At 37.8% G+C, this 25,962-nt stretch overlaps 2 protein-coding genes across 5 annotated transcripts in view; one reads left to right on the forward strand and one right to left on the reverse strand.

Annotated features, from left to right (window-relative positions):
- SCRN3 (secernin 3) lies at window positions 1-7,334 on the forward strand. The gene is made up of 7 exons (XM_037397501.1): window positions 1-169; window positions 328-509; window positions 1,301-1,500; window positions 2,183-2,395; window positions 4,955-5,117; window positions 5,480-5,660; window positions 6,444-7,334. Exons 1-7 carry the CDS (start codon window positions 2-4, stop codon window positions 6,597-6,599), a joined length of 1,263 nt encoding a protein of 420 aa, XP_037253398.1. The 5' UTR covers window position 1; the 3' UTR covers window positions 6,600-7,334.
- A 2,859-nt stretch (window positions 7,335-10,193) lies between these two features.
- Window positions 10,194-25,962, reverse strand: part of GPR155 (G protein-coupled receptor 155) — a 29,947-nt gene continuing 14,178 nt past the window's right edge. For 3 of the 4 annotated variants that reach the window (XM_037397498.1, XM_037397499.1, XM_037397496.1), the window contains 12 exons: window positions 25,388-25,543; window positions 24,780-24,863; window positions 23,375-23,495; window positions 21,982-22,066; window positions 21,810-21,900; window positions 20,454-20,688; window positions 19,708-19,809; window positions 17,853-17,986; window positions 16,245-16,340; window positions 15,222-15,286; window positions 14,381-14,518; window positions 10,194-12,221 (listed from right to left, as the gene is read on the reverse strand). In XM_037397498.1, the coding sequence (XP_037253395.1) occupies window positions 11,999-12,221; window positions 14,381-14,518; window positions 15,222-15,286; window positions 16,245-16,340; window positions 17,853-17,986; window positions 19,708-19,809; window positions 20,454-20,688; window positions 21,810-21,900; window positions 21,982-22,066; window positions 23,375-23,495; window positions 24,780-24,863; window positions 25,388-25,543 (1,530 nt within the window). In that variant the 3' untranslated portion in view covers window positions 10,194-11,998. Of the gene's footprint in view, window positions 12,275-14,380; window positions 14,519-15,221; window positions 15,287-16,244; window positions 16,341-17,852; window positions 17,987-19,707; window positions 19,810-20,453; window positions 20,689-21,809; window positions 21,901-21,981; window positions 22,067-23,374; window positions 23,496-24,779; window positions 24,864-25,387; window positions 25,544-25,962 lie in introns of all 4 variants that reach the window. The other variant, XM_037397500.1, reaches the window with a different exon arrangement.

The raw sequence follows: 25,962 nt of genomic DNA on the forward strand, positions 1-25,962 counted from the left end.
CATGTCCGCCCGCCCGCCGCCCCGCTCCTGCGACACCTTCGTGGCGCTGCCGCCCGCCGCGGCGGGGGGCCGCGTCATCTTCGGGAAGAACTCGGACCGGCCGGCGGACGAGGTGCAGGAGGTCGTGCACTTCCCGGCCGCCGCGCACCCGCCCGGCGCCGCGCTGGAGGTGAGGGCGCGGGGCGGCCCGCGGTGGGGCACGGCCGGGCCGGCGGCAGGAGCCCCCCCGCCCCGCGGCCGTGCGTTCGCAGCCCGTGAATCTCGGGGCGACGCTCGCCAAAGTGCTGTCGTGACAGGTAATTCGTGTCGTGCTCCGGCTTCTTGCAGTGCACCTACGTGACGATCGAGCAGGTGGCGAAGACCCACGCCGTGGTGCTGAGCCGGCCCGCCTGGCTCTGGGGCGCCGAGATGGGGGCCAACGAGCACGGCGTCTGCATCGGCAACGAGGCGGTGTGGGGGCGGGAGGAGGTCGGCGACGACGAAGCCCTCCTCGGCATGGACCTGGTCAGGTTGGCACAGGCTCTTTTGGTAAACGGTGCTGAACTCGGAATTTAATTTGGAAACGTTTGGTGTGAGTTACACGGGGAAATACGTGCTTTCGCTTTCAGAGGACACGCCCACCTCTTCTGCTGTTCCAGCCGTGGTTAAAAATAAGTGTGCCTTGGCACAGCCTTGCAGCCCTGCCAGGCGCCGGGAGCCCCGAGAGCTCTCAGGTGCAAGAACAGAATCCATCGAGGAAATCAAACGTTTTTCTCTCCACAAGATTTATATTAAACTGAAACAAGACTTAACAGGAGCGCAGCTGGGCTTCAGGAACCAGTGTTTGGGCCTTCTTCTAGCATCTGCACTCATTTCCTGTTTCCCCCAGCTTTCACACACGTATTTTTAAATTCCAGTCTTAGCCGGGCACCTCCAGGTGAATAATGACAGCTGCTGGTGCCTGCCTCACTGGGTGCCAGTGTAACGCCCATTAACCCACAGCGGGCAGGCGGTTCTTGGTACTGTCTGCCCCTGGTTCCGTACCCACCCAGCACTGGAGGCGTTCCCTAGGAGCCCTCTCCCTGCCTTTCTGTATTGCCCGTTGGTTGGTTTTCCCCACGTCAAGCACGTAGAGGACCCACTTCAAACAAGCCCTTTGAGTGACTTGCTCCTTTCTCTTACCAGATTGTACAAAGCATCAGGTACATACAAAACTAGTATGCTAAGTCAATTTGTATATTCAGGCTGAATACTTATATGTAAAGTTTATAGTTCCAAAGATTACATCTTCCTTTTTGTTTTGGGGTTTTGTTTTTTTTAGGCTTGGACTCGAGAGAGCAGACACAGCTGAAAAGGCTCTAACTGTCATAGTTGATTTGCTAGAAAAACATGGACAGGGAGGAAACTGTATGGAGAGCCACATGGCATTCACATACCATAACAGTTTTCTGATAGCCGACAGAAAGGAAGCATGGGTGCTGGAGACATCAGGAAAATACTGGGCAGCAGAAAAAGTAGAAGGTATGGATGACACTCTTCATTTTAAACATTTCAAATACAATGACAATTAGCAGTTCTCCACTTCTCAATTATCATTTCATTAAGGCATCGGTCTAGCCTCCAGATGTGTACGTGTGCCTGTAAGCAACAGCATTGCTTCCTAGGGCATCAGTGTGGAGTGGCTAGCAGTTTCACAGAGGAGCTGAGTCACAGGGGGCTTTTCAGAGTCAGAAATGACCATATCTGCACTTGGAAAATGGAGGACAGCAAGAAGGTCAGCATGAGAATGACAGCAGTATGTATGGTGTTAAGGATGGTGGCAACTGATGACAGTTCCATTTGGTGACAGGGTAACACTGACAGGATTGGTGCATTAGGCCCTGAAGTGGCTTTTTTTTCCAGTGGACAAGCTACATCTTTGGAGGTCTAAGAAGAAGAATGTAAAGATGGGAATAATCAGAACAGAACCTGAAATATGATGCTGGCAATAGAAGTAAATGAGTCAGGACTGAGTGGCAGTGGAATTTCAATCAGAAGGATGCATAATAGCCAGGGAGAGAGGGCCAAAAATAAACCACAGGATTCATAGATCTTGTAGGAAACTCTTCAGGGCATAATTTGCTTTAGTAAGGTAATTGTAAACAAAGTATCAAGAAAAAGCATTCAGTGTATTAAAATGATTCTTTCCTCACTTTACAAACAGGCGGTGTACGGAATATTTCCAACCAGCTCTCTATCACAACCAAGATTGACAGAGAACACCCAGAATTGAAGGAATATGCCAAAAGCAAGGGCTGGTGGGATGGCGAAAAGGAATTTGACTTTGCTGCCACATATTCTTATGTAAATACTGCCAGAATGACCACATCCAGAGGCCGATATTGTGAAGGCTATAAACTTCTGAACAAGCACAAAGGTATCATATTTTTATATATATATTTTTAAGATATGCAAAGCATTTAGTGAGATACATTAATTTAAATCATGTTATTAGACATCTGATGTGGGCAATCATTGACATGATCTGGTGAACCAGGACCTACTTGAATAACTTTTCGCCCAAAGGAGAAATGCTGAACTTTAAGTCTTCTATCCATTTCTGCCTATTTGTTGATGAGGGGAAATTAAAACAAGGGTCAATTATCAAACACACAGAGTAACAGTGTCAGTAACAACACTGAGAGGTCACATTATGATCATACCGCTTAAATACTCTGTAAGACCTGCTCTGAAACATTTTGATAGGCTTTATGTTATACTGTACCTCTTAAGAAAAAGAAATATGCAGGCCAAAACAGACTCCCAGTGGTTTTCAGCCACAAACAGAACCTTATGAACAATGTCAGTCTGGTACCATTCATACAGGCGTAAGACAACAGCACAGCATTCAGATACATATCTTGCATTTATTTTTTGAGACTGGTTTTTAAATCTTTGTAGTTCCAGTATAACTGCTACTCTAACCTTGTGTAGTCTAATAACACACTGAGAGCAGAACAAAATAATCTTCTGTACTCTAAGCAGGTGCTCCTAATCACTAACTTAATCACTTATTTTTCAGACCTCTATAGAAAGAAGCTATTACTTCTCTTCTAACTGCATCCACCTGGCAGGTTTTTGCTGCATCTGTATTCACTTGCTCATTTAAAGTAATTAATCTGAACCAAAATTACATTGCACCCCTGTGTTTTTTTATTTGGCTGAGCTCTGCCAGACCAGGTTTAGCATTTAGTTAATGCATCAGCATGAATTACCTTTTACTGTCCTGCGCTAGTGATCGTGTAAATCCTGCATTCATTTTGGGAATTGCAGGTTCAGAATACTGAAAAGCATTTTCATAATACCTGTATTTACTTGTATTATAACAATGCTGAGATTCTATCAGTGTTTTCATTCTAAATCCCCATTTTCAGGCATTTACCTGAACCATTTTAAAAATAAACACCAGGTGTCCAGGTTATCAGCCTCATATGGTTTCGGTTTGTTTAGATTTATTTTAAATAGGTGCCCTAACTAAAAGCTATTTGGTTTACAGCATCAGTAAAATCACTGGTTTCTTAATCTACCTATCCCAGCTTTTCCACTCAGTGGCATTACAGTTTTTTTCTAGGCAGCCTATCATGCAAAGACCATTTTTAGATAAATGTTATAAATATTTCAAAAAATAAGGAATGTATTTCAGGAATACAAAATAATAAAAACATATAGCGCAATACCTTCTTTCCTCCTGGACAAGCTGCCAGCTTGCAGTTGGCAAACTGTTGCTTCTTTTAATTTCTTTGATTCTTCTAGCTTGCCGATTTGTTGAATTCTTCAACTTTCCCAGGCAACTGTGGGAATACTTAAGAGTGTTTCCTTGCTGAAATGTCTACAGGCATGCAGAATTGTGTATTAAAAAAAAAGAAAAACCTGGACACATCTGACTTAGCAGCAGAGTGATTATTTTAAGAGGAAACAGCAAGGCAGTTAAAAAAAAAAAGAATCTTTATGCAGCTAGAACTTCACTGAGGGAAACGTTAAAAGATTAAATGGTGGATGATACCTTCAAATAAAAAAAAAAGTGAATGAACTAACGCTTTTCTACCATATGCACACATTCAACTGGTACACCAGATTTGAAAAATAAACTACTGCAAGTGCTGCCTGTTGGATTGCTTGGTGATACTATGCCAGTATTTAAGCTTCAGTGCACGCTATACCTGAACAGCAGTATCATCTGAACACTGGATGCAGAAGCATACGTGGAAAGGGTTTTGTTTCATCTAACTGAGAATTATTATTTTCCATACCTCACATAGATAATTGATTAAGACTTATTTACAAATGGATGTACTATTGTAGTTTTGTAGTTGATTCTGTAGCACAGAACATGTTACTAGTGCAGTGCATCTGTTCAGTTGTCAACTTGAAGCCTAAGAGCTTTGGAAGGTCAGATGATTAAAATAATAAAAGTGAGTCTTGGTGTTTCATTTTCAAAGTTACACACAAAATTCACGCACAATTGTTACTGTTTTTACATTTCCAAAGCAACAAAGTGGTATAACTGTGTACAAATACCAATAACTATTACAGTCACTTAACTTCCACACAGTGCTCAGAAAATTCAGCCTTTAATCCAGGCTACTAATTTTCATCTGCAGTGTTACTGTGTGAACAAACATTTGCTAGTCATATGTATTTTACCTTTCTGGGAAACATCGTGTGTCATCATCCTCCCCCTTTTCTAAGTCATAAATGTTATAGCTCGTTATCACCTACTCTCTGAAATAAATACTTTGGGGAAAATGATAGTATTTTTAAGTGTGTTACATATATTAAGGTATGCTGTTAAGATGATTTTTTTTTCTGCCAACATGGACAAACTAAAATTGGCATTGCCTATTAAAGGAAAAAGCAGCCAGTTGTCGAGAACATGCCATTTAGTTGGCATTGTCAGTAGCGCTGTGTGCAAGTAATTGTATTGTATCTTAAATAGGATCCATCACTTCTGAAATAATGATGGAAATTCTTCGTGACAAAGAGAGCGGCATTAATATGGAAGGTGGATTTATGACAACTGGAAGCATGGTGTCTGTATTGCCTCAGCAGCCTGATTTGCCATGTATTCACTTCTTTACTGGAACACCAGATCCTGCAAGGTGATATAGCAGCAAATAATGAGGATAAAAAGTTGCAAGTATCTAAATGAAAAAGTGTTGCAATTTGTCTAATTATATTCCTTTTTGTTTTGGGTTGGTTTTTTTTTCTCTCCCTTCTCCCAGCATAATCCAGAAGGAGGAGGAACATAACGTCCATTAAGGCTATCTACCAACCTACCTAGTGAAACACTGCTATGACACTGACTTAAATATCAGTTAGGAGTTGGTTTGGTGGTTTTTTTTCTAGACTTCTTAAATGAAAGAATTAGAAGAATGGTAAAAAAAATACAGCAATCTACTGACTCAACAATTTTAGCAAAACTGTATTAGTAAAGGATTTCTGTTCTATTTTCTCTTTCTAGGTCTGTATTCAAGCCTTTCATTTTTGTTCCCAATATTACTCAGTTATTAAAAACTAGCTCCCCTACATTTGGTCATGATGATCCAGTTAAGAAGCAACCACGTTTTCAGCATAAGCCAGATCGAAGACATGAGCTCTATAAAAAACATGAAAGCGCTGCTGTAGTTATGGAAACTATCAAGGTATGTTGATTAAATTAGATTTCAACGCAAGCAGCTGGTTTATATAAGCTCCTTGCTCACGTTTTGTTAATGTGAGACCATTTAATGCCCTTTGATGGATTGCAAAGAGCATTGTAGTGCACCAGAAGCCCATTGTCCTGGCATCTGGCAGGCATATGTTTCAGACACTAAAAATTGCAACTAGCACATGCTGTACTCCCAGGCCTAGCCCCAGACAAGTGTCTGTACTGCTCATCTTGCAAAGCAGCAGGCCACGCATACTCCTGCACCAGTCAGATAGTGGGGAAATGCTTGAGCAGCCACAGGCAATATACAAGTCCTAATAAGAGTACTTAGGGCTCTTCAGGACCCTGGTCTCAGGCAGCAAGGAGGGCATGCCTTTTACCATTGCTTGGTGTGAACTGGAAAGAAAACAAGATCACGAAGATAGCAGGACACAGGTGAAGCAGGGAGGTAGCTGCTCACTTTTAACAGTAGCACCTCTCCTATTTACATGTTCTAAAAAGTAAGGTGTGCCTGCTTAAGTGTTGGTAGCCAAATAGCTAAAGCAGCTTTAATTTTATTTTCAGTCCATCAGACAAGGATGTAGGAGATGAAGTGAGTGCTAGGTATTAAGAAAGATTCCTAAGAAGACCTGTCATGGTGCTATCTTCTACCAACACTAACTTGTACCCTAGAAACTATTAAGAGGTTAAAACAAGGACATAAGAACAGAATTTTGTTAGGGTGAACACTACATACTCTGTATAGGTTTTACTGAAATACAGACGTTTCTTTTTGCAGGGCAAAGGTAAAGAGATGCTGAAAGAGATACAGGAGTTGGAGAAACGGAAGATAAGTGAAATGGAATCAATCCTGCAAAACAGATGTCTTGATGTTAACCAAATGGTTAACCTTTTTTCACAGTGTGTAGAAGAAGAACTCAAAATATATAGCTAAAACTACTATTTGAATGTGGTAAAATTCAGTTTTGTGATTTAACTTTTTTAATGAAGTGGCTATATAGATTACATCCTATTTTCAATATACCATTTAATATGGACAGTTTTAAAAATGCAGTTTCATATTCAGGCCAAACAGCTTCTGGTTGTATGAAGCAATGTTGAAAAGGCTCTTAAGAGCTAGGCAGTGGCTTTGTCTCTAGGTGACATAAAGCTGTCAGCAGAGACTGATTTTGCCTACAAACAGATGCAACGAGAATGTAATAACTTGACTGAATTGTGGAACAACCCCATCTCTGGATGAAGAACTCTAACTCAGAACCCAGTTCCAATGTACACACATGTAGCTTTTATAGTCCAGATAATCATAGCAGAATTTCACACTGCCTAAATTAAAATGGCCATACTGAAGGACTTTGTAAAATGTAGAAGCTATTATGTGCACTGAATAAAAAGTGCTATGCAAGTCAATTAAAATTGATATTCAGCTGTTTGATAAAACAGAACATTTTAAGATACTTTTCATCTATGAACCTTCTACTCCTTCAATGTAAAATGAGGGTAAGAGTTCAATGTATATTAAAACCAAATCACAGTTACAATTTTACCGTGAGTTGTTAAATCTGATAACATGGAATTCAACAATGCAAGCATCCTGCAAGCTACCACACAATCTTTACTTCCCTATTTTCCCCACCCTGACAACAAAAAATAAACTTATTTGCACACAGTATGATTTTTGTCAAATTAATTCTTCAATACGCTTTATAACATTGTGTGGGATTTTTTTAATGTTTCTTGAATTGTTACTTTTTTAAATTGGACAGCTAGAAAGGAAGAGGTAGGAGTACACAAGTATATACATGTACTCAAGTGGGACACTTAGAAGGACTTTCAAAAATTTTTCACTTCATATAAAGCCTTTTAACCATGACTTGTCTTGCCAAAATTACGATCTTTTTGCCCTGCTATGAACTCTTCCTCCCTGTATAATCAAGCTTTTTGCCCTGCTATGAACTCTTCCTCCCTGCCCTGATCCTGTTTAAAAGTAATGATCAATATGTGACACTACTTTTATTATCTGTGGCAAGGGACAAACTAAGCAAACAAGAAAAAGCAGATTCTGGCTTTACTACACAATCAAGCAGGGTATGACTGGAAGAAAAAAAAAACCAAACCAGCCAGCACTTCTGCAGACCTTCAGAAGAGAACACATAACATGAAACAGAGCATTAGAGCTGCGGTAGCAGTATGTGACATGACACAGCACCCCCACAGAAACACAGAGCAGACCACAGAAAGACCATTTTCTGATGATTTTTCTATATTTAGTCTATAGAATCATTTCAGATGCTAGAGATGGGGCTACACGCGTGCAGTTTGCTCATTTTGTGAGCTGTTCTATCCCCCCACTGGTAAAAAAAGAAGTAAGTATAAGCAAAGAAAAGAATACACATACAATGAAGTTTGCAGAATGAATAAGAAAATTAAGAGCTTAGCAGAATTTGTTCTTCCTGATCTTACAATGAAAGTAGAAGTTAATTTGGAATACCGTGTTCATATCCACAGCAAGAAATTAAGGGGTCAGGAAAGGTTCTTGAACATTCAAGTGACAGTAGCAAGTAAGACCCAGTAGCAGGTAAGACTGAAAGTAAGTTTGAGTTGACTGTTAACCTTTTGTGTCTGTGTTGCCAACAAAACTTAGAAGTTCAATAGTGCAGTGCATGGTTGTGAACTGGAAGCTATAATCAATAAAATTTTGCTGTATTTACCTGTTTGCATCATGGATGTCTTTATCTGACAATTCTGTGTATCTTTGTCCTATTTTTGGTCATCAGCTGTTCCACACTAGCTCTTTGATAACTTCAAAGCATTAATAAATGCTAGGTAAAACTGTGCTGGAAACAGAGTCAAGTTTACAGGTAGCATAGCAAAATAAGAGAAACAATTTTGTGCTGCAGTGGTGCCTTCCAACCCAAACCATCCTATGATTTTATGAAGTTACACAGGAATGAAAGTAGTGAAGGTGGTGGAGTAGGCCTTTAAGTGAATGTCTTGGCCACTTAATCACGGGGTGGCAATTAACCAGGTTAAACATATTGGTCTGGTTGTAATATAGGCAGATATAGTCTAACTGTTCCTCTAGTTTCTGTGCTGTTTTTTATTTGGTGGTCTACAGGATACAAAGTAAAAACGACGTGACGTGTGGAGGTAGATCAAGTGCTGGCCAACAGAGTAAAGGATATTTTGGTATCTTTTTTTTTCCTGGGATTTCATCCTTCTAGAACATACGCAGTGTCAAAACAGAAAACGAAGATGAGGTCAGGAAAAATAAAGAACCCTCCCTCCCACAGTCATAAATTTTAAAAAAATTAAATAAGAATGTCCTCTAGAGGGCAATCTTTGCATGTATTTAATCTAGGAATATATGTTGCAGCTTATTTTAAAAGGTCTAGAGTTTGATAATGATCAGTATTAAAAAAACAAACTCAAAAAGTACTAAAATTGCTACCTAGAAAACAAAGTTTTATATCCACCCCTGTCTATTATCACAATTATTTTGAGATATATATTGAGATCACAAATATTTGAGATCAGTGAGTGTTTCACTGGAGACTCCTCTGGACTTACTTGGTCAGTGGATGTTTTCATGGGACTATAACTTCCAAGTTAACTGTGATTTATCCCAAACTAATCCACCTTCAAAAATAAAAGAACTCATTGCACCACTGATCACATCTTTAAAGCAAAGCTATTTCTAAACATCAAAAATGCACACTTCAGTAGATCAACTACTGGCATACATCAAATTGTCAACTACTTAGAATTTCCTAATGCTCCTCGGTGAAAGCAAATATTTTTCAGATAAAAGAGTTATGTAACTTTCTAAAGCTATTCAAAGTATTTGTAGCTTCCAGAAGTACCCAGTGATTTGGAAATAGATTATCATATCCCATATTTCATTCCTAGTTTCTTTAGTTCTTAGACTTATTAACCATTACAGACTCTCATCAGACTAATGGGTATGATTCTCAGCAGTCACAGTATTGTAACAGTTAAATCTAACAGATTTTGGTGTCAGTTGTTCATTAAAGGTGTTAGATTTGTAACAGGGAGCCTTCTCTAAGCAGATACTTTGAGCAATTTCTTACTTAAAACAGATATATTGTGTTCAAACCTAGGGAGCCATTATAAAAAGGGAGGCAAGGGCAGGACTTTCTGGTGAAAATGAGAAAGACAAGTGTAAGAACAATGACTATGCATAGACCCATAAAACTGACCTAAGACCAACTTCTTGAACATCTGAAGAATAAAAACAAAAAATAAAAAAATACTATTTGCTAAGTAGATGATAATATGGAATGTTCTTAAAAGATCTGTTTATGCTGTTGGATGAAAACTGGTATCCTTGTGTGAACACCCATTAACAAGTCCTCTGTCTACTTAAAAAGCATCAAGGGTGGATTAAAGAAATACCAAATTTGAAACCCAAGAGCCACTTTACCAAATCTCTCAGAAAAACACATTTATCATAAATCTTGACACGCACACATAACCCTCTCACACCTCGCATCACATCAAACCTCAGAACTCTGAAATCAAGTAACAGATTTATTGACAAGTTACAGTACTTAGAAGCCAGACATACTCACGGCTTCTGCTCTTAAGTCGCATATATCTAATTATTCCAAAATATTTGATGTAATAATCTTCAGCAGTTGCAGGGGAAATATACTATTGTTTTCCTTTGTGGCCACAGCCTGATACAAATGTCAATTTTTTTGTTGCTGGAAAACATTAAAACACGTCAGTTTGTATAGCATACATATGCAGTAGCATGCAGTTATGTTTCTGTGCACACTACAGAAGTGCACTAAGACTGACAGTAAAAGGAATTACTTTTCCCATATAAGCCTTGCATGGAGTTGTAGCTACTGTGACACAACTGTTTCTTCAATGGTAGCTCATGTTGCTAAAATCACTTTTAATTCTTAATACAAACTAGATGCACAAGTAGCTATAATAAAAACCTGTGTACCCAAAAAAAAGAAAAAAAGGAAAAAGAAGGGAAAGACTTTAAAAAAAAGGATGAGAAGAGTTATTCATATACTTGAGCAAATAACATTTTTTTTTTAATACCCAGGTTCCTTTCCTTCACTATATAAAATTTTTATGTAGACATATAAATGCTGTTCTTGCAGTTGTAAAAGGGCAGCATAACGGCTATCAAATACTACAGTTTGTCTTTAAACTTTTCAAAACACTGTAGAAGACACACAGATTCGCAGATTCTGCTTTCAGTGCACAGAAATCTGAATGACACTAGAGTAACTAAACATCATAGGAGGATACCTGAGGCTTATTAGAAATCATTGTTAGGCCACCAATACTAAAATTTCAGGATCTTTAGCTACTCTAAATCCTAACTTGGATGTTCAGTTAGGATACTTTATATAATAGATTTAAAAGTCATTGTATTCCATTTAAAAGATATTATGATCTGATAAAATTTTTCATCCTGACTTGCACAGGTATCCAAGGCTTCCATAACATCTTTCTTTGAGGTTGGCACTTCTGAATTAAAACTGGAAAGGCTAATTTCAGAAATTAAAAATCTACTCATGACAAAGCTGTTACTACCACCATAAGGCAAAACTTCACAACTAATTTTTTATACAAAATTCTATTATATCATTTTCCTGATTTGGGGGAGAAGTGGGTATTTTTATATGTTTTCAAGATTTGGTAATTTTGTAGAGAACCATTATTTATTCCACTCAATATTTCCTCAGCTTTAATCCTCCGACATCGGAATCATCTTCACAACAATTCTACTTTTACAAATGGAGGATTTTATGTTTAAGGGGGAAACAAACTACCTGATTTGAGGTGTAAACAGCTAGAAAAATTTCCTGGTGTTAGACAAGAGTAGAGTAGTAAAAACCGTGTATGATAGAAGAAATTCTACTTCTGTGAAGTCACAGGGAGGCCACACTAAAATATGGAAAACACACGGCAACATAAAAAATACCTCTAATTCATGGGTGGTTTTTTTCATTTGGCACCAGTCACTAAAGCTGCTGTTACAATGCCTCTATAATATGACAGTGACATATACCATTTTACTATTTGTTTTGCTCAAAATGGAAAAAATGCTCTAAATCCAGAGCATCTTGTTTTGTTCTAGTTGCATTAACTGGAACACTCACTAAAAATCCTTTGCTGACATTTCCTTCAGAACAGACATAAGTAAAACCACATCTCTTAACTTTACAAGAGGGAATAACTCAATTCTCCGAGAGCCATGAGAAAGAAATACTTCCAATTTCACTGGTGAAGGCAGAGGAGGTGGTCACACTCACCCCTAACTGCCTGTCCTCTGCCTACATTCTCAGGTCAATGGCTCTCAACTGCAACTGATCTCTTAGGAACAAAACGGTAATACAAATATTCATCGCGAAATTCAAATTCATTTGTAATATGCTGGACGACGCCTCCTCTCATCAGTCTGTCTCCATACATCACAGCTTCACCACGGTCAGAGGCAAGGCCAACTTGCATGAGCCAGTTCACCAGGTCACAGCCAAAGAAGATGCCAGTGGAGATCTTTGCACCACACCTGTATGTCAAAGGAATGATTCACCCACATGTTCTGTAAATCTGGTATCACCACTGCACGATGGGGAAAGGCAAGGAAAAATAGCAGGAAACAAGGAAAGACATCATGATAGTTAAAAGCATGTTAGAAGAGAATTTGCAAGTTTTGTATATTAGGGACTTGCCAATGTTCACTACCTTTTCCTACAGACACTTCAATGAGAAGCAAAATGAACATACAAAGTTATTTTAGGCTTGTGCAAATAAACTTCAGTGAACATAAGTAGCAATGTTTCTAAAAACATACACAATGTAATTTATTTCTTGAGTACTTAGTTCCCACGTACTCATTATCATGACCATTTCTGCAACAAAATATCTGAGTTGAGTGCAGCATGTCTGCAGCAACAAGGACTCAATCCGCACTTCAATTCCATTTTATAATTTCTTTACAGATTTAAGCAGACACTAACTGCTTACATACATTGTAAACAAAAACCATTTAACTTGCATATCCGGTTAAATATTTACCACACAGGCAGTACTAAGAATAAACAAAACGTTTACAACAAGACTAAACTAATTTTCTGTTACATATTTATGAGGCAATGCCACTAACATTTACTTAGTGGCCGTAAAAATACCATTCAGAAATTTACCTGCAGCAATGAATGTTTCTGGTTATCTAAAATCTGCTCTACGGAACCCAAGCGCAGGGTTTCTGAAGATGATTAACAGCTACACAAGACAGCAAAACACAAACTTCTTTCTCTATTTTTAAGTTAAAAGCAGCAGTAACACAGAGCAAGTGTTAACATCTATTAGCAGAGAAGCAAAAATTAAAATAAATAAAAATCCATGATTACAAGGTCTCAGTTACAGTATGTTCAAATCAAAGATGATAGGATCAAGTTAGATGAATATTTAAAATGAGAAGAGAAAAGCTTTCTTTTAACTCACAAGGAGAAATAAGACATGAAACTAGTTCCACACAAACATAACATTAAAACAATGAAGCAACAAATGTCAGATTTTGATGTGTTCTCAGGTGGATATATGATTAATAAAAAATCACAACACTCAACCAAATCAACAGCTCAAAGCCCAAGAAACCACAACAGCAATAGAGACACAGGAAACATAGCTGTAAAACTTGTCCCATTTCAGAACAAACATTTTCTGATATATCTTTTCTGTCTAGCATGAAAGAAGCAAGTCCTTGAACTGCCACAGTTCATTTTTCCTAAATGGATAACTTCATCACTTTATTTCTTATGGAATATTGCTGACTTCTGAGGAGACTGAATGAAATCATGATGCTGTTAAACCCAGATCTGGAATCTGGTTTTGGACCATCTGATCATTAAAAGACCACCCCACCCCGTCAAACTAGTCCTACTTAAAAGCCCACATGACAAGACGAGTAGAAGTGTCCTGTTAGAACAATTCTTCATGTCTCCATTTCACACACTAAATATTTAAATAAAGGCAGAATCTTTTTCTTGCTCCTGCTACTTTGTCTGCATTTCCCTCCTCATCCACCTAAACATACCTGAATACATAATCCTTGATTTGGGCATCATAATTTGCCTCTGGAGGCTTTGCTCATCTCATAAAGTAAGGTTTAGACCTCACAAGAGGCATGAGCAAAGAAAATTGTATGAACTTAAAAGGTGTAAAGGTCCTAAAAACACTATTATCTCACAGACTGAGTAGCCTCTGAGTACACATGACACCAGTTGCCTCCTGTAAAAGCTATTTATCAGTAAACACATAGTCACATAAACAGCGACACCTTCTTAATCTCAAAACGAAGGGTCTCAAGTCTGACAAAACTCACAGGCACATGGACTCTACTACAGGCATTATTATACACATTTCTTCAGAAAGATTTTCTCTCCTGAACTCCAGCTAAATGCAAAAACTGGGGCAATGCCTTAATGGTATAAAACTTTTTGTAATTTATATAAAATCTAGATGAGATAATGTGACAATTTGCACCTCAGTGTTCCAGTGTGAGACTAGAAACAGTTACTGCTAAATTCTTAATCCTCACCTTGAGGTTTGAATAAATATGCCACAACAGGAATCACCCACAGACAGATAAAACTGCATTTCATGATTTCCAAAAGGTGAGCTATGACCTCTGTAACAGGTTATATGTGCAGGGAGGAACCTTACCTTCTGCCTTTGACAATACTTTTGACACAGTGATCTCTATGATAATGAACAAACTGTTGACAAGTCATCCTGATTTCCTCAGGTACAGAGGGATCTGTATGCCCTGCTGCTTCTCTTCCTCCCCAGAAAAATTCAAGTCTTAATAAAAAAAAAAAAAAATAAATTACAACCAGCAAATCAACCAGAGGCATTTTTAGGGAATCTGAAAAAAATGGAATGCAACTCATAGGAAGCTTATCACAACTGTTTTACTGGTTTGGTGCCCAGCACTTTATATACAATTTTCTGAATATACTTGTATGGCCTTTGAACACCGAGAGTTTTTATTCTAGGCTCAGGTGGAAGGGAAGACAGAGAGTAGTTGCAAGCCAGCTTTAGCTGCTGGATTCACACCACAGCCAGCTAGCTCTAAGTTAAAGATTGCTTTGTACAACTTGCACCTCCACAGTGAAAGTGTCCACTTGCATGAGGTTATGAAAACAGGACTTCAAACCAGTGATGACAGATCCTGGTTCAGCATTCACATCTAAGTTTTAATTTATCAGTTGCAATTGTTTCTGAACATTCACCATCTTGCTGATCCAACCCCATATGTCACCATCATTTGCCAAAGGTTTTGTCTATAGGGAGCCTGTGGGATCTTTGCCTTTGGGAGTGTCATTAGGACAGCAGCAAAAACTCATGCACAGTGAACTGCAATTAATTCTCCACAACTGGGAGAGAAAAGAAATTTGGAAGATCAAACAAATAGGAAATGAAATGCAATGGCACTGAACACTTAATACCCTTTAAAAATTATCATTAGTAAGTTTATAGGTGTAAGTACAAAGATTTTATTTACCTTCGCTTGAATGGTAGAATAATTAAATGCTTATCTAAGCCAAAAATACCAAAGCAAATAAAGCCCTGGAGGAAGAAAGACAGAAAAAGCAACATTAAGCAAAAACTTCGGTTTCTAAAGAACAGAAATAAAATGTTAAAAACTTATTGCCAAAACACACATGAAAAGCATCCCTGTTCTCTGGATATCATGCAGAATGCATTTTGTTTCTGCTTTGGTACTTCATTTGGGCCTTAAAAAGAGATTAATACATAACAGTCATCAAAGAAACTCTTTAAGAAATTGTTCAATAAACCTAATGCTGTGACATGCCACCTGACACTTCAGAATAATTGGCTGTCCTTACATAGCCAGTTATTCAAATCTGTCTTTGTTAATGTCAAAAAAATAACTGACTTACTGCAATCTGAATGCTAGAATGCTCTCTAGCTGATTCATTTTTCTGTACTGCTTTTGTATCAAAACTACTATTGTTACTCAATACTGCAGTGCATCGGTATTGACACTGCCTGGCTTTCACCTCCATAGATAACAAAGCTACCGTGTGTCAGTTTGCACTGAAATAGGCTCTGTGCAGCTGGGACAATTATACCCCTAACCATCAGCTATTAGTTAATGGTGCCATAACTGAAACTGGAGTGATAATAAGTTAAAGCCTTACAGTGCAAGTATCCATGTCGCCATCTTACACTTACTTATTTATACTGGTGTAACTCCACAGAAGCGACACCAGTGAAGCTTTTTGGTACAAACAAGGCTAAAATCCTACTGTCAATTTCCACAGACATTTGGCATTCAGTTATCATTTGTACCTTTGGAAGTGTTCATGCACATAAAAGACATGCATTATGATAAGAAAGCTATCAAATTACAAAAAAAAAAAAAAGCTGGACAAAAAGAGGCAAAACAACATAAGGAACTGGTGACTTAGGCATTGTTTGAGGACTTCAGCTTAAGAGTGTAACAGCATCTGCTGCAACAGCCACTAACAAAGTAATTTTCAGAACAAACATTGGTAAGTACCTGACCAAAATTAAACACAGCACAGAAGAACTGCAATTCCACATATAGCCTTCCAGGCTCTTGGTTGAACAGCCACCACAAGCAACTGGAAAGATTCTGTTAAGAAAAAAAACACAACAAAAAACAAAACCCACAAACCTGACTGTTAAAAATCAAAAGCACTTTCTTACCCTTCACATGCTAATAGATTCTTGCACGATTTTCACTGTTTTTATTTAACAAATTATTCAGATAAAGACAAACAAAAGGGAATAAATACCTTAAAGCACTATTTTAGTCAGGCTTAATGGTGGTGGTGGGGAGCATTTTTGTAAACAAAATAATACAAAACATACCAGTGTAGAGGTCCTGCCCCTTTACATGTTTACAAAAAGAACTTGCTTTAAGCATACTCAGGTATTCAGCCAGATATGCAGTATTTGTCTTTAGGCTTGTTTAGCTGAGACCAGTGCTTTCTATGTATTTTCTGCACAGTTAAGATTGCATGAAGCTGAAGCACATACCACTTCAGCTATTTAAGATGCCTGACAGAGGAAAAAACCTCCAAAGTTAACCCCTTTGGGTGTAAATGTTAATTCTTTAATGTAACTGGTCTCATTTCATAGCATCCATGTAATCATTCAGATACAACTAAAATAGAGGTTAACGTTTGGGACACCTCTTAAATATAGAGGATGTGAAAAAAAACCCCCATATTAGCATGGAATATTTGATACAGTAAATTTGAGAGAGGGAAACTTCCATGTTGTAATTTCAGAGAACCTGAAAAGCAACAGTAGTAGCTATTACACTACATAGTTCTGCCACACTGTCCTCCTTTGCAATATTACATATTTGTGCCCTAGTATTTCCCATTTCAAACAAAAATACTTCCTCCCAATTGTCATCCATTAGAAGCTCAACTTTGAGCATTACATTCAAACAGAGAGTGTTGTTTCTCATCTTTGTCACAGTTAAAAATTCAAATTATACCTCTAGTGCATTACATTCTGATACCTCACACTGTTACACTGGAGCAGCCACCTTCACAGCTAGGATCTCAATAACGATGCTTGGCAACACCAGCTTAGCTATGTTGCCTCCAAACCACCACTAAAAGTAACAAAACGGCATTTTGCCATTTCAAATAAAGTCTTACATTATTCTTCATTACTAAAGCACCTCAGAGAAATCCAAGATCCAAATATAAGCACGATCAAATGGAACAATTTTTGTACAGTCTCCTTCAGAAGTAGAATTCACTTTATATTTTTAATTGATTATTGTCTAGGGAAGGAGAAAAGCTCTTGAGAAAAATGAGAAGAGGGTCAGTAGTGATGAATTGATTACCAAATGATATAATTAATTTTTTTTCCCCCCTTCAGGGTTCTCCAGTGTGGCTTGCTTACTAAAGTCATCAATCTTAACTTGCCTTTTATTTATGATGTGACACAGAAAAATAAATTTTATGATATCCCTCTTTCAGTAAGGGACCAAAATAAAGCCTCTAATTTATTTAATGAATTGTTAATGAGTAACTGGAAGACTTTTACCGGACTGTCTATATAGCTTTCCTAAAAACCATTCCACCTCAATGAGTTAAATGACACAGGGAGAAAAAATATTTACAGCAAACAAGCCAACAATAAGTAGTAAGCACAGCAGCACATGTCTGGCCAGCTGTTTGTCTCCAGTCTGTAGAAGCTGTTCTTCCTGAGCCAACACACAGGTTTGAGCACTGCAATGACTCACACACTGATCAGCTGAAAAACAAACCACAATTTTTCATTAGGCTTCTGACTTACAACTCCATGAGCAAACTTGTTAATGTAACTTGCTGAGTTAAATTACCTTGTAAGTATCTGTACTGAAGTCACACGCACAAAATTTAATTATTAACTTTGACAATAACCTGCTCAGACATCTATTCTCAAATGAAACAGTTTGCATGTGCTCCTAAAATGAAGACATTTTTTGCAACAGAACTCTTCTTTCCAAGGTTTAATGCAAACTTCAGTTGCGGATAACATTTAGAAAACACTACTACAAGTATTGAAAAAGTAGCCATTTCGTACAATAGTTTTTAAACTAAGAATTCATTTCCACAATAAATATTTCAAATATACCATCAGCTCTAATGTTTTCACTCTATCTCTGTTGTTGAGCTCTAGATCAGACAATCAACCATATTTATTTCAGTTCTGTGACTGTATTTTTAACGTGGTATATCAGAATACATTATAATCCTATCAATCAAAAGACCCAAACACACAGAGAATGGATGCTTCTCTTCCAGCTACAGAGTACTAAGGAATTATGAGTGTATCCTCCAGATGGCAGTGAAAAACTTCCTGTCAAAGACATACCTAAGAATTTGCACCAGATACCCTTCACAGCAGTTCAGTGGGGATAGTAGAAGGATTAGTAGTTACTGCAGCCAAAGTTACACAAGTACATCCATTACAACTTGCTTTTATGGATTTATAGTTTCAAAGTGTTCACTCAGCAGGTCAAAAAATTTTCCACTCAATCATAAGATATTTCCTACCTTATCTTTTGGGATAAGAAAATTAAACTGGCCTTCCTCTGTCATTGGAAGACATTCTTATGCTACTTGTCTGAATTACTTAATAGATACAATAGCAATAGGTGGAAAGCTAGGTTTTTGTGAGAGGAGACATAACTAAGTATGTTTCGGTGTGAAATATTTAGATTTGTTGAAAGTTATGCTGCATCCAAACAAAGCATAAGGATATGAACTCTTGTTAAGGATGCAAAAAACCAAGAAAAAGGTAATAGGAAAAAGAGAAAGGTTGCACTGCAGCTACTTTGATTATTGAAAGCAGTGTACGATGAGAATGGGCTAAGCATGCAGTTTTCCATCAGGTGCTTAACAGTCACTTTGATCCATTTTTTTTTCCTATTTCAGTGACTCCTCAGGCCCCCTTAGTCAATTTTCTCCATCTGTCTGCCCTAGACATGAATAGTACAGCACCATGGGCATTTAATCTGAAGTACTTGCTCCTCTAGTCTCATTCAGGTTTCTATCCAAAACCTGTGCATGATTACAACAAAGGCTTCAAAGGCCTTTTTAGAAGACACAAGATGTAAATATGAGAATGTAAAAAAGTGTGTTTAAGTTGAAAACTTCAGGCTAAGTAGGGCTATGCATCCGACTTCCCAGCACCCAAACAAGGCAATGATGAAGAGGTAAAGTCTGAATGCTCAGGACATGTTAAAGTAGTTTAGTGGTAAAAAAAACCAACCCAAAATGACTGTCCATCTTGAGTGCTGAAAGATTACTAATAATATCAGGCAGAAGAGAACAAACACCTAACATATTGCCTAATACTTTAATATAATATGAAATATAAGCTATCCAGGTAGAGCTGAGAGAACAGCCCAAACAGTTTCTTTATGAGAACACATATGAATGTTGTGGAAGAGTTTGTCGCATTAAAACAAGGAGACGCTACTGCTTTACCTGTTTCAATTGGAGGAACCTTGCTTTCAACAGCATTTGACACTGCTTTGCTCTCTCTAGCACAGGCCAATTCACCATTTGTCATTTGACAAGAACAGCAACCTATTAAGCGTATACAGTAACAGGTTAGCTTCCTACACTACCATAATTTATTTTCCAAGTATAACAATATATTCTATACAGTTTTAACTATTATGCTCAAAAATAACCCGAAAGGAGAAAGCAGGCTTAATTTTTCCAATTTCTGAGAGGGTAAATGTGTTACACTAATAATATATAGAAATATTTAACATAGCACTACCACCATGGAAGCAACACAAGTACTTCTAGCTAGAGGGAAAACATAGGAGAAGTGATCAAAAAGGCTACATACAAACAAGGGAGATTAGAAACACATTGAGTACCAATGCTAATGGCATATAATTCATTCTCAGAGAATGTGGGTAAACAATCAAAGATGCCTAACAGACTGCATTTATCACATCCTTATCAAGATACCGCTACTTACATAAAACCCACACACATGCTTTTTTTCCTGTCCACTTCCCCCACACTTACAGTGATAACCACCAAACTTCTTAGAAACATAAACCTAAACCCTTGGTCAGTTATATCTAGGTTTTCTTCTGTCCTAGTGTAACACTTCAAGGTCTAAACAACTGTTCTTCCTAGGTCAGAATTAAATTTTGAATATTGTTTTATTGTATCCTGAGGCATTTATTCTTTTACATATCTGCTTTCTCCACCTCTTTCTGCAGATGGCTGTGCAGAGGATCCTGGAGATGGCTGTGCAGAGGATCCTGGAGATGGCTGGGGCATAGTGGCTGACACTCGATCCCCCTCACTCCCTTCCACTTCGGTACGTGGTGAATATGGGTTCAGTACCTCATAGTTTGACTCTTGCCTATTTCTGTTCATGCACATAAGTGAGATACCTGACATCAATATACTGATGAACAGGATCACTGCTGTGGTAATTATCTGTCAAGAGAGCAAAGAAAACACACTTAAATACAAAATAAAGGAAAATAGTTTGCATATATCTAACTTCTGTACTTTCCTAAATGTACTAACAAATGCACCTGAACAAGCAGAGTTTTCTGCATTTACTGCTGTTGCATCTTGTGGCCCTGAAACAGCAATCAGTACATGAGACTAACTAATTTTTCTTGCCTGAGTAACTCGGCTTTTTTGGGGGAGGGTTTTTTTTTTTTTGGGGTGGTGTTTGTTATTTTTTTTAAGTGTGGACCCTTATCTCCCATGCAATTCAAAAACACCCCCTCATCACCATCTTTCCCCTCATGATAATTAGCGTTTCAGTTTAAGTTCTGTTCAGGTGCCTTTTAATTTCAAAGAGCAATGTGTTCTTGTTACCTTCTGGCACAGCTCTAATTCCCATGCTTTTGCCAAAGGGGAGCATCCTATTAATTAACTTCTCCTTCTAATCATCTGCCACCAATATCCAGAGTCCACTGAGGCTATTTAATACTTGTGAAAGCACCACATGAATAATCCTGAGAGACTCATTGCCTCTCTACCCATAAGAAAGACAGAGGGAAAACATGACAAATATCTACGCTTGTGCACTTTACATCCTCTGATAAGAGGAACTGTTTATTGGTAAAAAGAGTATTTCTTAAGGCACAGGGACTTTCAACCCATGAATGTGCAGGGAAGTCTCCCACATGGCAAGCAGTTACTGCTACACAGCTAATGTACATCCTATCCAAAAGCCATTAATTAACTATTGGATAGTAATAATGTTAGATAATTATTGAGTGAGACTACAAATTAGTCACCAGGAAAAGGGTTCTGAAATTCATTACCACTCCTAAGCCTCTTCTCTGAGAAGCTTACTCCATCTTTTTCTTAGTCATAGTTGCCTAAATGTGAAGGTCCTTGTTCAAACAAATCTTCCTAATGGTTCATTACAGAAATACATTTTTGTATCAATCTATAAGCATTCTATAATGATACTGTTATTATGGTAGTCTACTTCGGCTGAAAGCTACTTACATATGAAGCAAACAGAACACAAGTTTCTCAGTAATGTATTGGACATGGCAGAAGTCTGAAGTGACGAGGACAGAACATGTTCATACCTGGTATTTTCCATAGAAAAAGGCAGAGTCAATACTCCTGTTGTTGCATTCACCAACAATTAGTAAGATTCCCACCAAAAGCGTTGGGACTCTGAAAGAGCAAAATAGGAACAAAGTAATGTATTTAGCATGCTCCCACTAATTCTACAGGGAAACATCTGAATTAACTTACCCCCATCCAGCTATGATAATAAACCCAATGGGAATTTTTACTGTTTCTCTCTTCCTCAACAAAAACAAAGAGAAAGATAGAAAACCTAAAAAAAAAAAAAGAAAAAAAAAGCACCTTGTTTATTATTAAAAAAGGAACTGATATATAGTCTAGAAACTCTATGACGTGACCTGCTCAATAACTTATTCTTCTCAGACCTTCAGATAGTCCAAAATTTTATCTAGCTGTTTTCTGAGAAAGCAAAGTAGAAATACCTATTCTGTTAAAAAAATCATATTAATAAAAAAAACCTGAAGAAATTCCAGAACAGTTTATATTAAATTTCCACTTCTAAATGCTTAGAAAGGTTCACAAGCGTGTAAAAGATGTCATAAGAACACTTAAGACACAAGTAACTAATCTCTTAAAGTATCAACAGCAGTTGTTCTAGATTGATGCTTGTAAGTAACCAACACATAATGTTGTATTCCGTTATAACATTTCTTTAAAAACTGACTAGTCCTTTACAAAGTCAATGATACATTTAACAAAAAAGTTTTATGAATCTTTACATATCTAACTATATATAGGAGTATCTTCTGGATCTGCCTATTCTATTCACAACTCAGAAGTTCAGCAACATTCCCCATGCTGGAGCAAAGCTAGTATTTATGTTAGGGTGTACTAATCATAAGCTACCTATTTCAGCTAAACACAAATACAACTTACTTCACAAAACCACCACAGGAATGAAACCCTTAGACTTCTGGACTCAAGAACAGTACAAAAAGTCTCCTGAATACCCAAAGTCTCTTTTTTAATCATGTATGGTTCTCCAGGATTCTTGATGCATCTTTCAATTCTAACTACTTCAAGTAATCCCTTCATTAAACACCTATACCTGCAGAATACAGACAATGTTTTTAGAAATTACAATTGCCAGGGGAAAGAAATATTAAAGCTACTTTGGTATTTCCTTTTATTCCGTATCTCCTATTTCTTTAAGGCATAAAGTATCAACAACTACTTAATGTGGAATAATTAAAACCTCAAATTCTGCATTAATTAAAAATCAATAAAATTTTGACTAGCTGAAGGGCAACCCACTATATTCATTCTACTTGTAATTGCTTCTGCCTTGAGAGCAAGTTCCTGTCTTCTGTTACAGGCTAGGAATGCTACTGTACCTAGCAAAGACAAACAAGACCTGCCCTAGGTATAAGCTTCCACTAGCAGAAGTACCTGACAGTGAGCCCTGTGTTGCTAGTGCTGCAGCTTGGCACAGCTTACAAGTATGCATATTTGTAGAACCACAAACAAGCAAAAGGAAAATTACTCTGAAGGATATAATAAAATTATTTCAGTGCATTAATCTTTTATTACAGTACCTAGGTTCTGCCTAGAAAAATCATACCTGTCCACAGGTAGGTGCTATAAAGCGAGCTGTAGAGGAATATAAATACTAGGATCTGCATGGTGATGTCTTTCTCTTTAACAATGAAATTCCATGCCACCATTCCAATGCAAGCAATAAACTGGAAAGAAAGGTAAAATGCCATCATTTAAACTAGGAAAGCAGGATGACAAGAAAAAACTGCACACAGTGTAATATAGCTACAATAAGCTTTGAAACCTCACCCCCAGATTCAGTGGAGTATGGTTTTATGAATTTGATAGTTCTCACACAGTAAAGCAGTGCAGCAGTAAATTCAGTATTACAGTTATGTCACCGACTGTGGTACCCTATTGTCAGGAAGGGGTTTTCAGACAGCAGTTATATAGCACAGATAAATGGCAGTAAGGAGAGTCAGAAAAAAATATGAATATCCATATACCTTATAATAAATAAATGTAAAGCTTTTGTTAAGTACAAAACATTTATCTGAAATTATCTGGACATGAAGCTGAGGTCAACAGATGTTTGTTCACCCAGTGATACTGTGTATCTGACAGTTTTAGTACGGAAGGAATCTGAAGGTAGGCTCAAATATTATGGGAACAGTAATATGGTAGTTCAAAAATTTTTTAAGATGGAAGCTAACTTTGCTGTTACAGACAAGAAACACCTGCAACTCTCATATGTGACTTTTTTCAAATATAACTCCACGATCAGACCTCAGAAGTTTACTTTTTTTGTTGTTTTTAAACTACAGAACACTTCAGAAAGCACTGCCACACAGATGCATTACAAGCACAGGCTGCTCTCACTGAATTTAACAGCAGTCATGCAGTTGACTTCAAGGGAAGGAGGAACATGTACTCTGTAGCTTTCTTTCAGTTTAAGTAACAACTAAATTTAATCCAGAGCTATTTGGCTTTGCCCTTCCCTAGCCACCAGCAACGTATTCCCACACCCCTTCCCTGCATCAGCACTGGCACCTGTCAAATGCCTTACCAAGCCACTTCACTGAGCTAAACCAGCACGGGGATTAATTTTCTATTTAGCTCCTTGAATCAGGTCACCATAGAGTCAAGCACACGCTACTGCTGATCCTGGCATTGCTGACTTCAGATTTGCATAAATTGATACAGAAGTGCGCTCAACAGTATTAAGCAGTACCTAAAAATGTATTTCAGAGGCCACCCTCCGTTCTGATTGCTTATAGTTCTGTTTGAGAACCATACTACCAGCATCAACTATCATTTTCTTCAGGGGTATATTTTAAGGCACAGAAATTGTTCAGACAAGTTGCACATTAGATTCCCCTGCCCTTCATAGATGGCTACAAAGATTCCACTGTAGAAACCAAACCTGTAAAAACATTAAGAATAAAAAAAAACAAACAAAAACCTCACACATCATTCTTCTTACTACTGACCTGAGCAACAAGTAGATTTGTTGTAATCATATGAGGAAGCTGTTTGTATTTCTTACTCAGAAGAACAACAATAAGAGACCAAGTCTGCAACATACAAAAAAGTTGAATTTAAGAGTAAAACAAAACCCGAAAAAACAAGGTGAGTATTCTGGTAGACTATGGTGAAATGAAATATGCAACAAATCTTGAAAAGATTTTCATTAACACTCATTGATACTTCATTAAATATTCACTGACATTTATGGACCTGAAGTTTGTACACAGTCTTCACTACTGTGATATCCAAGCACCTCACATGGCTTGATGTAATTATCCCCTGTGGTGCAAGCTAGTACTGTTATTCCCCCACACCCTGTTACTTAAAAAAAACCCAACAGTGAAAAGGACAAATTCTTAAGCCCTGCACTAGTGCTCTAATTCACTTACTATCTTTCTCTACAGTGCAGCTTCCCAGCTGACCCACTGCTAAATAAAGATTTTTAACTCCTTCCTCATCTTCCTGCAACAGGAAATGAGTCTCATCTTCTCATGGCTCAATGTGCTGCTTATGTACTTACACTACCTTGACACGAAAGCGTGCTTTTGTATTTCACTTCATCAACACCTACCAGAGAAATGAGGCTGACAATACTTATGTCAAAGCTAACATTTTGGAGTGCAGATGCCAGTGGGTTGGGGTCCATAGATGGAATGGTCAACAGCCACGCAGAAACATACATAATAGGCGCAGACACAAAAGTGCTTATCACCATGCCTGAGGTAATCTGCAGAACGTCAAACAGAAACAAGAACGGAGTTAATCAGCTCCGACGCTAAACTGCTTTCAGAAATACAACTGCTGGCAAAATTGTACCATTGAATTAAACATACCTAGACCTTTAACAAATCACTGACTTGTTTCTGTAACAATGTTACTTAGAATTTGAACCAGAAAGTATCCATTTTAAACATTCAAACTGAAAATCTTAACAAGCTTCTGAAATAATAGCATTAAAGAGTTCCCTACTGCAAATTCTAGAGCTTTTTCATGGGCGTCAAATACAAATACATGGGCGACACAAATATTCACACTGTAAATAAATAAGATGCAAATACTAATATGCACCAATTCATATTTGGTCAATATGAGAAGAAGTCATATATATTTACATTTAAGCGATTTCTGTTTTGGCTTCTCCTCATA

This window comes from Falco rusticolus, chromosome 8 (genome assembly GCF_015220075.1).
Source record: "Falco rusticolus isolate bFalRus1 chromosome 8, bFalRus1.pri, whole genome shotgun sequence".
Classification (NCBI taxonomy): Eukaryota; Metazoa; Chordata; class Aves; order Falconiformes; family Falconidae; genus Falco; species Falco rusticolus.